Here is a 17,518-nt window from a genome sequence, read left to right as displayed (position 1 = left end):
ATTTTAATCATAATTGTTTAAGCCCCTCCAAATGGGGAATGGATTTACTAAACTGGTTTTCTGTGTCTTTTATGTGTTAACGATCTCATGATTGAACTTTTTAATTCTCGTTTTTTATATCAAAAATCAATCTCACGTTATTTGATTTGATGGTAAGATTGTTAACACATACGAGATATGAGAGAAAAACGATTTTTTTTTTTTTTGGTTACAATGCTAACAAAAGAAACAGAGAGAAACAGAAAGAAAAAACCCCAGAGGGGGAACTAAACTCTTAAAAATAAAGTTCCTGAAGCATCTGTCCTCAACAACGGACGGAGATTATCAGGAGGCTGCTGGTGCACTAACAGACTATCCCCTGAAGAAGCTCCTAGCTTTGCGAGAAAATCAGCACTTTGGTTACCTTCGCGAAGAGTGTGATGTAACGAAACATCTTCCTGAGAAAGCAGCTCTCTAATTTCTTGAATCAGCACCGCGTAGACATGATAGTTGGTTGATGCTTCCTTTATGGTATTGATAGCAAGGAGGGAGTCCGAATAGCACGCCAAAGGAGCAATACCCAAATCTCTAGCAGTTAACAGCCCGAAGTAGATTGCTGTTAACTCAGCCTGCAGAATATCAGTAGAGGCCGGTATGAACCCTGAAAAGCCTGTTATATAGTAGCCTGCACTGTTACGAATCAATCCTCCGAAACCTGCTCTAACCGGGGTGCCAATGCAGCTTCCGTCTACATTAAGGATGCTGCAATCAAAGTTGTCATTATTCCACCGTATATGTCTATCCATATGCACAGTCTGGTTCGTAGGAAAGGCTTGGTTGATGCTTATTGCAGAATTCCTGATATTTGCCACTACTCTATGAATCGACATCTGCTCGTTGTTTATACACATAGAGTTTCTGCGCATCCAAACCCACCACAGACCTGCTGCAAAGGTTGTAGCGAGTGGACCCTTCGTACCTTCCTTGAGCCAATCTGAAACAACCTCCATAGCGAAAAAATCTGGATCGTTAAATCCAATATGCTGCCAAATTTCTCTGGAGAAGCTGCAATCTCTCATACAGTGTAATAACGATTCATATTGCAGTCCGCACCGAGAACACGTTGGAGAAGGAGCTATGTTACGGTGATTTAACACTGCTAGAGTGGGAACGGCGTTGTGACAAGCGAGCCAGATGAGAAATTTATATTTTTCAGGAGTTTTGAGATGCCAAATCCAACACCATGAGTGAATGGTGCTGTTGTCTGAACCAGATTGAGATAGAAGCCATCGATAACCACTTTTGGTGGTATAGACACCATTCTTGTTATGATGCCAGATAAAAGAATCTTTGATCGCATCATTAAAATGAACAGAAGTGTTATTGATGAAATCTGCCACTTCTTGAGGGAGAGAGGTATAAAGAGCTTGGGTTCTGTTCCCATCATAATTGAGAACATCTTTTACAGAGAGATGAAGGTCATGGATGTCTATGATGGGGGTTTGAGCTCCAAGGCAGCCAAAAGCACTCCAACGACTGAACCAGAACGAGGAAGACCCTGAACCTGCTCGCCAAGAAAAGCCATTAATCAGAACATTTTTTGCGCGGATGATGGAGGCCCAAATAGCGGAGCTGCTGCTGTTGGACGTTGCACCAAACATGTCTGTCCCTGCCGAGTATTTATCTGAGAGCATATTCACCCAAAGCTTGTTATTATTTTGAACCAGGTTCCAAACCAATTTCCCAAGAAGACAAATATTCGCATCTCTTGCTGATCTAATGCCGAGACCACCATGATTCTTTGGCTTAGCAATTTTTTTCCAGCCTACTAAATGAATTCCCTTGTCATTAGGACCCCTCCAAATGAAATTACGGGTTGCCTGGTCAATACTATCACAAATACTTTCCGGAAGCCAATTTATCTGCATATAATAAGCTGGAATAGAGGAGAGGACAGAAGTAGCAAGTGCTAACCTGCCAGGTTTATTGAGAAGCTTACTCTTCCAAGATGCAAGTCTAGTATGCATTTTATCAATCACAAAATGAAAATCACTTCTTTTGGGTCGTCCTTTTAGGATTGAGATAATATATTTTCTTTCAAATGATATTAGTTAGTTAGTTGGTTGAGTTTTTTTTTTTTTTTTTATAGTTGGTTGAGTTATTAAAATGGGGTTAAGTTTTTATTTCATATATTTTGATTTTCAAATAGGATTAAGTTTTAGTGTAAGCGTCATTTTTTATATTATATATTTTTCCTATACGAGTTTTAAATGATATTATTTGGATTACTCAAAAAATATATATTCTCAGGGATTTTACACCCGCAACTCAACTAACTTTTTATTATTATTTTTTAGGCAAGCTTTTATATTTTTATTACTTTTAACATTGAAAATATTAAAATATATTGTATCTTTTTTTGTGAAGCACATATATTGAATCTATTATCTATATTATTTTTAATCGTTCTTTGTTTTTACTCTAAAGGTGTGACAGCATCTGAGAAGCCCCCTCTTGAAGCATTATCATGTGACCCAAACAAGCCTGAAATTGGAATTATCCGTATTTGGTTTTGCAAACATGAGGAGTGTTATAGACAATGTTTTGCTAAATATGACTCAGCTGGAATTAAAAATCCTCATTGTGATGGCAGAGATACCTGTGACTGTTGTTTTGATAAGTAGATTGATTGATGAAATGCATTTCATGTATTGATAAGTTCCTTTGAATAAAATAAACTTTAAGGAATTGAGGAATTGGATATAAATCATATCAAAACTATTGAATATACCTTATGATTTCCTCTGAGAAAATATATATATATACCTTGTGATTTCCTCCCATTATTTTGAAAAAAAATTATCCCAACAACGCAATAGTTACATGGATGGTTAATACTTAATATTGTTCCATAAACCATACATGCATTTCAAAATAAACAACTATTAGATCATAAAAGCAAAAGAAAGCTCCGTATTTTACAAACAAAAAAATGGTTAGAACCTTGGAGTAAAATAGAACAAACTTGTTAAGATAAAAGAATAAGTTGTTACATTTTTCACTCACCTCTCATGTCGTGTGCCGTTCAATATTCCTAAAATATGTTCGTTTGGATTATATAATTTGAACTCCTTTTTTGAAAGTTTTTGGATTATATAAATATGAAATCTTCCTGTATATAAGCTTAACTCAGAAACTTCCCTCATTTTCAACCGTTAGGTTTTTTCACTAAATTTCACCACCCAAAATCAGAAACTTCCATATTGCATGATTCTTAAAAGTTTTTTTTTTCTCTCAAAAGCATCGCATTTCAAGCCTTTTTGAACACTAATCACAAGTACTAATTAATTACGTGATTGAGGTGCCTTCTTAAAAAAAAAAACATCTGTTTTCAAAAACAAAAAAAAAAACATATGTCCTTCAATATTTTTCGAGCACCATGTTCTCCTTTTTGAAGTTCAGTTAGTTGACGTTTAAAAGATAAATGCTAAAAATGCATTTTTAGTAGAGAAAAACACTAGCACAAAATCTAATATGTACATCTAGCAAACTGCATTTTCATTAACTACATATTAATAGCAATATAGCATGAGTCATGATTTAAGGATACATCATTTTCTTTCCTATTATCAGAAGATTATACATATTTTAGAATACCAACATGTCACTCTAACCTAAGTGCCAAGTTAGACAAACCACAAGACCTAAAAACATAGTGCCACTCCCAAAAGTAAAGTTGTTCCTTCTACTAAGTCATCAGTTATCAACATGAACTAAGGGCACAAGTTTGTTTAATCAATCAAATTACATAACCATATCAACATGTAGTCAAGATCAGCTTGTACTATACTGGAATTAACATCACTCAATCTGTCACTGCAACCAAAAACCAATATTTCATGTTATCAAGTTATATATACATTCGGAAATGAAAAAAAAGAATCCATCAAACTGAAAAACAAACTGTTAATTATCAAAGGGTTTTTCTATCATGTGCAAACTTGAGTAAGGATAAACACATACAAAATGAGGCACATTCATAAATTCGGGGAATTGTATTAAGAAGTTTAGTTTAAATCATTATGTACATCACTAATGTAAAAGGCAACCCGGTGCCCTAAAGCTCCCGTATACGCAGGGTCCGGGAAGGGGTCCCACCATTTGGTGTATTGTACGCAACCTTACCCTATTTTTACACAAGAGGTTGTTTCCAGGACTTGAACCCGTGACCTTCCAGTCACATGACCTTCCAGTCGCATGACAACAACTTTAGCAGTTGCGCCAAGGTTACCCCTCATGTACATCACTAATGTAACTTCACCAAATATTTTAACCTTTTTCAAGTGGTCGGTTCATGATATGATATCAAAGCCTAGTTAAAAACGCCCAGGTCATGTTTTCCAACAAGGTCTCTATTCAATTACTAGTCTGATTGGATTCTATGTACAGAGACTGATTCTAAGTTCTAACTCAGGTTTTCTATGGTACAGGTTTTTTCATTTGAAAAATCAAAAACCTCGCTTTAAGAGTTGTAGCAAAGGAATGCAAGATACACTAACAGCTCCTAGATAAAACACAACGCAATATGCCTAGTAATAGAAATTGCCCACTTTACTCGAATCTCTAAGCTTATTCTACTTAGTACAATACCAAACTTCAAGACCCAACCTCAAATTACAACGTGTAACAAGGGTGTTTCCACTGCATTGATGCATCCCTTCGGTGCTGGTGCACTGCCAATAACCCCATGGAGCAGGCAAATATCTCAGTTCAGGGACGCTTATGTCCCTTTACATGTTTCAAATTAAGCAAATATCTGAAGTCTTATTCAATGTTAAATTGCTAATGAAGGTTTTTTCTCACTCTTGTAATTATAAAGGGAACCAGTATAACTAGAAGAAACTATAAAACATTCTATATTCTTAATAGTTCTGAAGTTTCATTTCCTTTTGTTATGTTTCTCAATAAACAATACAGAATATTCAGTTCACACCATGCTTAATAGAAGTAACGTAAGTTATTCCATGCAACAATATCATCCTGAAATATAATAATAACAAAAATAGGAATTTGCAGGGATTCAACATTATGCAAAGCAGCTAATGTTATCTGATATCACAGGATCCAATTGACTTAACAGTTAAATAATATCAACAGCTTTGTAGAGAATAGGTCCGTTGAAACTTGAAAAAGGTTCAGAAAATAAGAGCACTACAAAAGTTATGGAAAATATTGCATATGTAAAATGTACTAACCATAGAATGTTGTCAGCATCATGATCTCCTAAAAATATGATGACGGCCCAATACTTCAGGTATCCCTAACGCTGAAATGCTTTCACAGCCAAAGATCTCCTGAAGCTTTGCATCACACATTATTGCCATAGGATTCACAGGATCCTACAGGTATATTCAAGGTCGTGTAAGTCAACAAGTTATGTTCCAACAAAGTTCACCCACCATACATAATATGTTCTTTATATGAGCAAAAACTTTATTCCTTTCCAATCTATTTGTGAGAGAATCAAATGCATGTTCGTGTTGCAGATAAACTTTTACAACCATATTTGCCTTCAAGTGTTCATTGCCATAGAAGCTTGAACACCTATCTGTTTGTGTTCACATAAAAACGCAGTAACTTACCAAAGTGCCAAATATTAGAGCTCTATGAATAAATTAGACTAAAAGACTTAACATATCCGGTTTTGACCCTAGATTTAACTGTGGTAACACAGAAAACAATTGCAACGATAGGTACAAATATAACAAAACACAAGACATTAAATAAACATGTAAGACATTAATACAAGACATTAAATAAACATGTAAAACATTAATACACATTGAAACAAAAATCCATGTACTAAACCAGGATGTTAAAGTGAGGTGGCGATGAAAGAAGAAAAAGCATATGCACTGGTTAGCAAAACTACAGTCTAACAGTGATTATCACTATCATGGATCATCATACTTAACATCGATGCAGTAATGCTAGTGTGCATGGACTTAGTATAAATCTAAATTATCGGTTGCTTACCTCTAGCTGGTTGACTTTTATGTACTCCCAGATACGTCTCAGAACCTCTGTCTGTAACATCTCCCTTCCAGTAACGCCGAAAAAGTTAGCAAGTGAATCAGATATTATTACAGAAGGAGTAGGAGCAGGTTCAGCACTTCGTGTTCCCACCTCCACTTCTACCTTCTGTTTCTTTGGGGCAGGCTTTTCTGAAAGTTCCAAAGCATGAACAAATCAAACAATGCACTGAAACCACAATGTTATAGAAATATTACCATAACCCAGACACTTACTGGTTGGTTCAAGGGCGATTATGTGTTTAGCAAGTAACTTATTCATCTTGAACATATCAGTACAGTCCGTCTCAAACACCACACGCAGTTCATCGTTGCAAATTATCTTCCTCTTATTACTAGGATCTTGGAGATTGTTTTTCTTTATGTATGCCCACAGTTGCTTCACAATCTAAACCATTCAATCCACAAATTATAAATCTTGCTGGAAACCGCATTGAAATATGCAAAGTGAACAACAAACTTGAAATACGTTAATATACAATAGTACAAACCTCAGTCCTTGGCATTGCTGGCTGGCCAACAATGACCTGAAGTTCAGGCGAAACACCACAGAGTTTGTTGAGACCTCCTGGGCCACCTCTTCTCTTTGGCTTAGGCTGAGCACTGTAAGACAACAATACACGTGTAGGATTACTTAACAGGACCAAATATCATTGCAAACAAAAAGCAATTAACAAGACCAAGATATTACACATTACACATCATATCATATACATATTAAGGTACAAAATGAAGAAGTTCATTCATATGCAGACTGACAAACTTTCATCAGGTTCGGCTAGGAAATAGCAGCACTGTAACGCTATAGTGTAGCGAAATTTGTACAAATCGCTATTGTTCCGCGATACGCTATTTAGTACAAAATGTTGTCAAATATTATAGTGGTGATGTAGCATTAATGCATAGCTGAATTTCAACAATCTGCTGTTTTCCACTATCCCTGATTGATGACACTGACACAAACTTATCCCAACAAGTAGAACGGCTATTTCCAGGATTCGAACCTATGACATCCGCGTATCATTTTCATAAACATCGTATAACTCTAATAATTCAAAACTGAAAAAATAGTCCATCATAAAATAAAGCTTTCACTTTCCAGTTCCACTTGAATATTTCGAATACAACCCATCATCATTTGATAATAGATCTGATCCATATTTCATACCATATCAAAACCCAACAACAAAGTATTTTAGTTTCCCGCTTTACACCCTGACTACTACACAACAACAAAACAAAAACCTCTCATTTCCACATCTCATTTCCACAATTACAACAGAACAAAAAAATACTGTTTAAGATTCACTACTTAATCAAATCCCTCTTTCATTCATGCTGTTTTTTCCCTCTTTCAGCTTATAGCATGAGCGCTCTAAAACAGGTTGAAAACAACTGATGAACATGTCATAAATTGTTTTCATAAGTCCTCTAAAACAGTGTCATGCGTGTTTATTCCAGTATATATGCTCAAATAAATAATCCAAACGGACCCATTATATAACTCCAATAATTCAAAACTGAAAATTTTATCCATCTTAGATTAAGGCATTCACATTCCAGTTCTACTTGAATTGCACACACACCTACTCGCCAAAAATTGAATTTTAAAACAATAACAAATTTTTAAGCTAATCTCATACATCACGAAAGCAATAACTCTTGCAACTAAAACAACCCAGTATCATTACATAGATCTGATTCACATTCCATAGCATAACGAAACATAACTTCAGAATATTTCATTTCCCCGCTTTAAACCCAAACTAGTACATAACAACAAAATAAAAAACATCCTTCCAAAAACAAAATAAAAACCCCTCATATCCAAAATTACAACGACCAGGTCTTATCCCACTAAGTGCAGTCGGCTACATGGATCAAAAGATGCCATAATGTTCTATCATATACAATCTTTCTATCTAACTCATTAATCTCCATATCTTTCTTACTAGTTATTTCCAAAATTACAACATTGAAAAAAAATGTTTCAGTAGCATTAATTAATTACTTAATTAACCAAACCCCTCTCTCATTCATGCCATTTTCCTCATTCCCCATTTATGCAACCATTTCAAAAACAATAAAAAAAAATTCCAAGAGCCGTTAAAGAGATCTCTTCCAACTTAACCAGAGGTCGAGTTAAAATCCAACTCTGAGAATGAAGCAGTGTTAAGCCCTTACTTGATGGATTAATCTTTGCAGTTTTAAGCTATGGTTTGGAGATTAATCTTTGCAGTTTTAAGCTATGGTTTGGAGATTAATCTACGCAGTTACACACACAATAACAAAAAAGTAAAAAATAAATAAATAAATTATTTATAAAAAAAATTGAAAAAAAAATAAAATAAAACTAACCTTTCCTTGGGAAGCACATTGGCAGAAACATGGGAAGCATGAGCAACAGAACCATCAGCAGCAGAAGAAACAACAACGTTGTTACGAAAACCAGAAGTAACAGGGACAGAATGGGAATTAGGGTTTTGGTGAAGGGCAAAATGGTCTTTACGTTCAAAAGAAATAAGTTGTTGTTGAGGTGGTGGAGGTTGTTGTAACTGCTGGTGATGATGAACATGTTGCTGTTGTTGTTGTTGAGCAGAAGCAGCAAAAAGAAGATTGATCTGTTCCGTAATGAAATCAATCTTATGAGTAAGATCATAACCACCAAGTTTAGATTGAAGCTCTGAAACAACTTGGTTCAATGTAGTGAATGTTCTTGTTCTAGGGTTTGTTTCTGTGAATAATGAATGTATTGCTGAACATATTTCTTCTTCTGTTACATTAACCATTTCGAACTCACCTTTCTCTTTCTCTCTCTGTTTTTTGTTTTTTTTTTTTTAAACTGAAACTAATTAACGGACTCTTTCTTCTCTCTCTCTCTCTTTCTTTCTCTTTCTGTCTCTCTGGTTGTCGTTTTTTTCTTTCTTTCTCTCTCCTTCTCTTTCTGTTTCTCTCTCTGTGTTGTGGTTTTTGAAATTTAAATGAAATGAAAAATGAAAAAGTAGATAATGACAGGAACCTCGTGGGTTGTTTAATCGTAGGCTGCCACGTTGTGCTTCTCGAAGGTAAACACTTACATCAAACCGTCAATTCAGTTCCTAGTGTGCAGTGCAGTTTGAATTGATTAATCACATAAGTTTACTATGATAAATTATGCTTTTAGAGCATCTCCAATGGGGGGTCCTTACTTAACAAGGACCATTCCTCGCTAAGGACCCTCCATTGGAGGAAGAAAAATTGAGTCCCCGTTAAGGAACAGGCAACTATATAAGGACTCTCTCTCTCCTGGGTAACTAACGGGTCCCACGTTTAAAAAAGTAATAAAATGTGTACTACTTGGTCCCACTTGCATAAAGAAGTAATAAAATATGTACTACTTGGTCCCACTTGCATAAAGAAGTAATAAAATGTGTACTACTTGGTCCCACTTGTAAAAATGAGTAATAGATAAATTATTTTTGTCTAATATGTAAAGATAGTGGGACATATTTAAATACTTTTCATTGGAGTCCTTATTAGTGTATTGCCATTGGAGTCATTGAGTCCTTAATAGGTACTTTTATTAAAAAATTATAAATAAGTGATGTGTCACGTGGGGTCCATTTAAGGAGTCCTTGTTAGGAAACTACCATTGTGGATGCTCTTAACACACTCATCTTAACATCTCTCAAAAAAAAAAAAAAAAAACACATTCATCTTAACATATTAATTACTATTATCTCTGGTTGGATCGATTTTAAGTACTTCTGGTTAAATTTATAAGCAGAAAATAACTTTTTTAGATTGAATCTTCGTGATCTTAGCTCAGTTAATATGGACAATGTATAATATATGTAAGGTGTAGGGTTCGAACCCCGGTCACCACCAAAAAAACATTTTTAGATTGATTGTTCAATAAAAAACTTTTTTAGATTGATTGAATAACTAATACTCCCTCTGGTCACTATTATAAGCAATAAATTTACTTTTTATCATGTTAGATCCCTGGTCAAGTTTGTAACATACATCATTTATTGAATGAATCTAAGACCACATACATCATTTATTGAATGAATCTAAAAAGTCAACTTTTGCTTATAATAGTGACCAGAGGGAGTATATATGACTTATATAGAGACAGAATACATTAGGCACTTAATAAACCTATAAAGTTGTTTTTTGTTTATAAATAAATGTAATATGAGGGAGTAGATCTCAATAAAAGAATGGGTTAATACGTGTGTTATTAGCATTCCTCTTGCTAAGATTATACAAATGAATGTTAATTCGATTGATAAGAAGTTGATTCACCTTTATCGGTAAGATGGTGATCTCAACTTTCACTGTCGATGTAAAGATCTCTTTTAACAGATGATATGTAACTATCTCTTTAAACAATCTTTGAATCTTAAGGTTTGCTCTAATCCTGATAAGTTTTGTAGTCCAACTAAATTAAACTATTTTTTATGAAGAAAAAAAAAGTTGAATAGGGTTAGTAACTAGTACTAGTAAAACTCTTATTCAAGAATTTTAAAGTTGCGGCACTTTTAAGACATGATCTAACATGATAAAAAGTAATAATTCAATTGTTTAAACTTGACCAGGGATCTAGACTACCAAATCTGGCATTCATGACCTTGATGAAGTTTTTACTTCTCTATAAGATATGACGTTGTACTTTGGAATAAATGAAACATTCAACAAATTCAACTACGAGTTGATTCTAAGTTCAATCGGTAGTGAAATTCCATGAATCTTGTACTTTAACAACGTTTGAATTTAAAAAACAACAATTGACCAATCAAAACAATGAATGAACATCTTTCATAAAAACATGAATGAACAAAATTGTTTTACAAGAACTGAATTCTTACAAAAAAAGGGAATATTGTACACTACTTCTCTCAACAACAAAAAAAGAATATTGTACACTACTAATTAGTACATAAATAGTACTCCCTCCGTCCCATAATATCTGACCCATTTTCTAAAAAAAAGTGTCCCAAAATAACTGAATCATTTCAATTTTCAATACAACTTTCATCATTCCCAATACAATATAACTCTAATTAATACTACTTTCATCATTCTCAATACAATATATTCCACTTTCCCCTTTATTTATATATTTTTCTTAATCTATGTGAAAAACCAAACTGGCTCAGATAAAACGGGACGGAGGGAATATAAGTACTCCCTCCGTCCCGGAATAACTGACCCATTTTCTAAAAAAAAGTGTCCCAAAATAACTGACCTATTTCAATTTTCAATACAACTTTCATCATTCCCAATACAATATAACACTAAATAATACTACTTTTATCATTCTCAATACAATATATTCCATTTTCCCCTTTATTTATACATTTTTCTTAATATGTGTGAAAAACAAAATTGTGTCAATTAAATTGGAACGGAGGTAGTATAACATAACAAATTGGGAGTTTATTTATTATTATTTTTTACAAACATATACAATGATTTCATTTTATCTAGGCTTAAACGCACTTTCCACCCCCTAAGTTTGCAAAAGTTGCAATTTTGGTTCCCTATTAAAAAAAATGACAAAAGTGACCCATGTCTACCCCATTTTGCAAAACCTCAATTTCGACTTGGTCAAGCATATGTGGCATGCCACCTGTATATTTTTTTTATTTTTACTTTTTTTTAATTGGAAATTCCACAATTTAATAAAACGAAATTAAAAAAAAAAAAAAATTGGAAGAAAAATAGAGAAGGCACGTGCAAGCTCTCATCAATTATCATTTCATCAATTTTTCATGTGTTCTTCCCCAAAACTTTGATCTTCATGATTATGTGTTCTTCCCCAAAATCCATATCTGAAAAACAACTTATCATCATCAATTGTTTGGTCCTAAAAAAAATCATTCTCATTAACACTCAGATCTTCAAACTCATGACTTTCCTCACGAAATCTGGAAAACAACCATCCAACCCAAACCCAGCATACAAACGCATACCTGTTGTTCCCAAAACCTTGAAATACAACCTTCAATTGAAACTCAGAAAATTAAATAGAAAAAAAAGTGGAATCGATTTGGATGAATCGAAACATTAAACAAAAATAGTGATTGCGTACGAAACGAAATTGAAGTGCGATTGGAAAACGAAGTGAAAATCTGAAATCGATTTGAATGAAGAGAACATATATGAGATTTGATGGGTTGAATTTTTGTGTTTGAAGTTAGAAGATGATTAGAGAATGGATCTGCGAAAAAAATGAAATTAGAACAAGGAGTGTGGAATTTTTATGTTTGAATTCATTTGGTTTAATTATCATAGGGTGATGCTTCTGCTTCTGTGGATTGTGTCGTAGTGCTAATGGTAAAAGAAGGGATTCATTGATGAAGAAGACAATACTTAGGCAAATGGGAAACAACAAAAACTCACGTGACCCTTCCTTTTTTTTCTTTTAATTTTTTATTTATTTAATTCTGTAAATGATTATGTGGCATTTTGATTTATTTTTTAATTAAAAAATACACAGTTGGCATCCTAAATGTGACACATAGGGGTTGACTTAGTCAAAATTGAGCTTTTGCAAAAGGGGGTAAACTTGGGGGGTCACTTTTGCCATATTTTTTAATAGTGGGTCAAAATTGCAACTTATGCAAAGTTAGGGGGTGAAAAGTGCGTTTAAGCCTTTTATCTAATGGCTCATTAATCCATTTAATCATGCACCTGAGGTGAACGTCACTGTCTTAGGTTGTTTCCATAAAGGGAGTCTCTCATGGTTTTACTCTCCTTAGAATTTTCCTTCATCTCCCAATAAATTGTGATCTATACTCATCTAACCGGGAAATACTTCCATGACATAGTTTTGGTGTCATTGGGGAAATCCTGGCCATTGATGTGTGTGGATGTGTGTGGGGATGTGTGTGTGATGTGTGTGTGTGGTGGAGATGCAAGCTATGACACCAATGACACCAAAGCTATGGCACCAAAGTGCTACTCCATCTAACCTAAAGTCTAAATTTTTTAAAAGTAAGGTTTGATACAAACTTCTCTTTTTCTTGAACACCTTCTCGAAGATTTCGCTCTCATTAAAAATTTAAATCAATAACAAATTAATGGTTGTGCTGCAAGATGTACTTTTTTTTTAATCAATCTATTAAGGCTTTGTTTGGGAGTTTGGAGGGGAATGGAGGGGAGGGCTTTGGGGAGTTGGAAATATATAGAAAAATGGACAAAAAATTTACATTTTTTGAAAGAATAATTTTTTAGAGAATGATAAACTAATACTTATGATTAATATACTTTTAATTTTAAGAATATAATAACAACATAGATTGGATTTGAAAAATTCATATAAACCCTCCATAACCCCCCAAAACCCTCCCCCAATACAATTTTTGAGTTCCCCCAAATGAGGGAGATTTTTTATTATGAGTAAAAAAATTAACCTCCAAAGCCCTCTCCTCCCAATGTCTTCTATTTCTTCCACTTGTTCCTTCCTTTTTTCCAAAATCCTCCCTTCCTTTCCCCTCCAAACTCTCAAACAAAGCCTAAGTGAATGTCATTTGCGGTTACAAATCAATTTTTTCATTTGCGATCCATCTATCTTTGAAATTCCAAATCATATTCTTTTTCCATTTGTTCGAATTTAATTATTTAATTATATTTAATTAAAATATAAATTATTTAAGTCTCAATCAATTTTTTCATTTGCGATCCATCTATCTTTGAAATTCCAAATCATATTCTTTTTCCATTTGTACGAATTTGATTGTTCAATAAAAAACTTTTTTAGATTGATTGAATAACTAATACTCCCTCTGGTCACTATTATAAGCAATAAATTTACTTTTTATCATGTTAGATCCCTGGTCAAGTTTGTAACATACATCATTTATTGAATGAATCTAAGACCACATACATCATTTATTGAATGAATCTAAAAAGTCAACTTTTGTTTATAATAGTGACCAGAGGGAGTATATATGACTTATATAGAGACAGAATACATTAGGCACTTAATAAACCTATAAAGTTGTTTTTTGTTTATAAATAAATGTAATATGAGGGAGTAGATCTCAATAAAAGAATGGGTTAATACGTGTGTTATTAGCATTCCTCTTGCTAGGATTATACAAATGAATGTTAATTCGATTGATAAGAAGTTGATTCACCTTTATCGGTAAGATGGTGATCTCAACTTTCACTGTGGATGTAAAGATCTCTTTGACAGATGATATGTAACTATCTCTTTAAACAATTTTTGAATCTTAAGGTTTGCTCTAATTCTGATAAGTTTTGTAGTCCAACTCAATTAAACTATTTTTTATGAAGAAAAAAAAGTTGAATAGGGTTAGTAACTAGTACTAGTAAAACTCTTATTCAAAAATTTTAAAGTTGCGGCACTTTTAAGACATGATCTAACATGATAAAAAGTAATAATTCAATTGTTTAAACTTGACCAGGGATCTAGACTACCAAATCTGGTATTCATGACCTTGATGAATTTTTTACTTCTATAAGATATGACTTTGTACTTTGGAATAAATGAAACATTCAACAAGTTCAACTACCAGTTGATTCTAAGTACAATCGGTAGTGAAATTCCATGAATCTTGTACTTTAACAACGTTTGAATTTAAAAAAACAACAATTGACTAATCAAAACAATGAATGAACATCTTTCAAAAAAACATGAATGAACAAAATTGTTTTACAAGAACTGAATTCTTACAAAAAAGGGAATATTGTACCCTACTTCTCTCAACAACAAAAAAAGAATATTGTACACTACTAATTAGTACATAAATACTCCTTCCGGTCACATTTATAAGCAAAAATGCACTTTTTAGATTCATTGAAAACATAATGTATTTGATCTATATATTGACCAAATACATTGAGTCTTGAATGAATCTAAAAAGTGTTTTTTTGCTTATAAATGTGACCGGATGGAGTAGTAGTATAAGTATAACATAACAAATTGGGAGTTTATTTATTATTATTTTTTACAAATATATACAATGATTTCATTTTATCTAATGGCTCATTAATCCATTTAATCATGCACGTTAGGATAAAGAGAGTCTCTCTTCATGGTTTTCCTCTCTCCTTAGAATTTTCCTTCATCTCCCAATAAATTGTGATCTATACTCATCTAACCTAAAGTCTAAATTTTTTAAAAGTAGGGTTAATTAAGTAAATGGTTTCTGTAAATATTTAGAATTTTGTTTTTAGTCCCTATAAAATAAAATCACACTTTTTAGTCCTTATAAAATTTTCTATCAATATTTTTAGTCCCTATAAAATTTTTCCATTAGCATTTTTAGTCCCTATAAAAAATTTCCATCAACATTTTTTGTCCCTAAAATGCTTAAGGAAAATGTCACATGGACTAAAAAGTATGATTTTATTTTATAGGGACTAAAATTAAACTGTGAATATTTATAGGCACTAAAAACTTAATTAACCCATAAAAGTAAGGTTTGATACAAACTTCTCTTTTTCTTGAACATCTTCTCGAAGATTTCGCTCTCATTAAAAATTTAAATCAATCACAAATTAATGGTTGTTCTGCAAGATGTACTTTTTTTTAATCAATCTACTCTCTCCGTCTCACAATAATTGTCTTTTTACCTATTTTTCTTTTTCTCAAAATAATTGTCACTTTAGAATATCAATGCAGCATTTATTATTTTTTTTCCATTATTATACCCTTATTTATTGAATTTCATCCAACTTAACTACTCCACTAACTACAATTAATAAGGATGTTTTAGTAAATGATACTAATTTTACCATCAAAATCAACACAATTAATCATTTACTTAATAATCGTGCATAAACCTTAAACGACTATTATTTAGAGACGGAGGGAGTATATATATATATATATTTAAGTGAATGTCCTTTGCGGTTACAAATCAATTTTTTCATTTGTGATCCATCTATCTTTGAAATTCCAAATCATATTCTTTTTCCATTTGTTCGAATTTAAATTATATTTAATTAAAATATAAATTATTTAAGTCTCAATAAATAACAACAACAAAAATGTTTACGAAAAGATAGAAATCGATAAACAATAGACACACATTCTATTAATTTAATTTAATATATAACACACATTGAGTTATTGTGTGTATGCGACATATGACTCATATTTTATGACTGCACTATTCTTTTGATTTTTGTTTTTATTTTCAACAACTCAGGTTCAAACATATATTTTTATATATAAACAAGACAATGTTATATGAAATATTAAAGTGAAAAACATTAAAATGTCTTGAAGACTTGAAGGCTTTAGAGATCTCAGGGTTTCTAACAAGTGAAACTAGTGATAATTAAGGATAAACCAACCGGAACCGTAAGCAACATTAGAAGTTGGATTGAAAAGACCAAAGAAATTGTTGATCATCATCATCATTTGATGTTTAGGAAATTGTTGATAATGATGGCAAACTGTATAAGTTTTGACCATTATGGTGGTGTTGTTGTTCTCAACAAACTTTGTGGGAAACATGCTAGGGTTTGGCTTACACCAAAAAAGTTAACTTAACTTTTTTTATTGGCTATGTAATGTGGATTTGAATTTTGAACAATTGGTAGGAGTTATCCTTGTATTTCATATATTTATAAAGAGAAATGATAGGGTCACACCCACTAACACTCTTTTTTAACACACTCAATTAGAATTGGCCACGTGTCCCACTTTTTTATTTTAATTAACCTGAGACCTGTTCAACCTGTTTCTAAACATTTTGATTTTTTTAATAATTTAATTTAATAGTTGGAGAGAGAAAGAGAAGAAGAAAAATAAGAGAGAGAGAGAGAGAGAGAGAGAGAGAGAGAGAGAGAAGGTAGTGAGAAACAAGAGCGTCTGCTTCAATTTCCATTTTTTTCCTTGAGATGAACTTGTTTGTTTTTCTTTCTCTCTACATGAAGGCGTTCTCTCTCCACGACGATTTCTTTTGATGTTGAATTAAATAATTGATGTTGAATTAAACAACACTGGTAACTTCAATTTCCATCTTCTTCAACTTCCATTTTTTCCTTGTAATTATGCTGAATTAAATAATAAAAACGATTTCTTTTGTTGATGGTTTGGTTGTCTAATTATCCTTTTGTTTCCATACATATGATATCTGGTTAAATATTTAGAAGTGAAGTTTTTTATAACCATTTGTTCTGGAACAACCTTAAAGACTATTTGTTCTGTCTCAACATCATTTGCTACTTTATCCTTCCCATTAACATACTGGTTATGTTTAATTTGCCTTTTCAATTTTATATCAACACCAGAATGGGAAAAGGAGATGTATACCACCATAAGAACATAAAAGATAAATTCTTTAATGTGATACTCACTATCATAATACTGAGTTTTTGCTTCAATTGTAAAGACATAGTGAAAATTTAAAATGAGAGTACATGATCTTAGGCATCATTTATCTGACTTAATAAATTTCTTCTTTTATTGAATAAGAGTA

The 17,518-nt window shown here is 32.6% G+C and overlaps 1 protein-coding gene across 2 annotated transcripts; it reads right to left on the bottom strand.

Moving 5' to 3' along the window:
- Positions 1 to 3,516: 3,516 nt before the first annotated feature.
- Positions 3,517 to 9,023, bottom strand: LOC146938385 (SWIB complex BAF60b domain-containing protein). Of its 2 annotated transcripts, none has more exons than XR_015031269.1 (6): positions 8,430 to 9,023; positions 6,563 to 6,674; positions 6,288 to 6,459; positions 6,016 to 6,203; positions 5,235 to 5,587; positions 3,517 to 3,855 (listed from the first exon to the last, which is right to left on the bottom strand). XR_015031269.1 is itself a non-coding variant. In XM_085752352.1 (6 exons), exons 1-5 carry the CDS (start codon positions 8,858 to 8,860, stop codon positions 5,253 to 5,255), a joined length of 1,029 nt encoding a protein of 342 aa, XP_085608478.1. In that variant the 5' UTR covers positions 8,861 to 9,023; the 3' UTR covers positions 3,517 to 3,855; positions 5,235 to 5,252. The 2 variants fall into 2 exon arrangements, 1 of the variants encoding a protein (XP_085608478.1); XM_085752352.1 differs by having other exon boundaries at positions 5,235 to 5,378.
- Positions 9,024 to 17,518: the final 8,495 nt, after the last annotated feature.

The sequence above is a fragment of the Medicago sativa genome, chromosome 3 (assembly GCF_051527215.1).
Source record: "Medicago sativa cultivar Bolivia chromosome 3, Bolivia_mono, whole genome shotgun sequence".
In the NCBI taxonomy this organism is placed as follows: domain Eukaryota; kingdom Viridiplantae; phylum Streptophyta; class Magnoliopsida; order Fabales; family Fabaceae; genus Medicago; species Medicago sativa.
The sequence above is the reverse complement of the archived record's forward strand: the minus strand, read 5'-3'. Positions and strand labels throughout refer to the sequence as shown.

Coding starts and splice junctions, on each gene's coding strand:
- LOC146938385 (XM_085752352.1), bottom strand. CDS start 8,860: ATGGTTAATGTAACAGAAGAAGAAATATGTTCAGCAATACATTCATTA. Junction 6,460..6,562: donor CAGCAATGCCAAGGACTGAG/GTTTGTACTATT, acceptor TGAATGGTTTAG/ATTGTGAAGCAACTGTGGGC. Junction 6,204..6,287: donor AATCGCCCTTGAACCAACCA/GTAAGTGTCTGG, acceptor TGGAACTTTCAG/AAAAGCCTGCCCCAAAGAAA.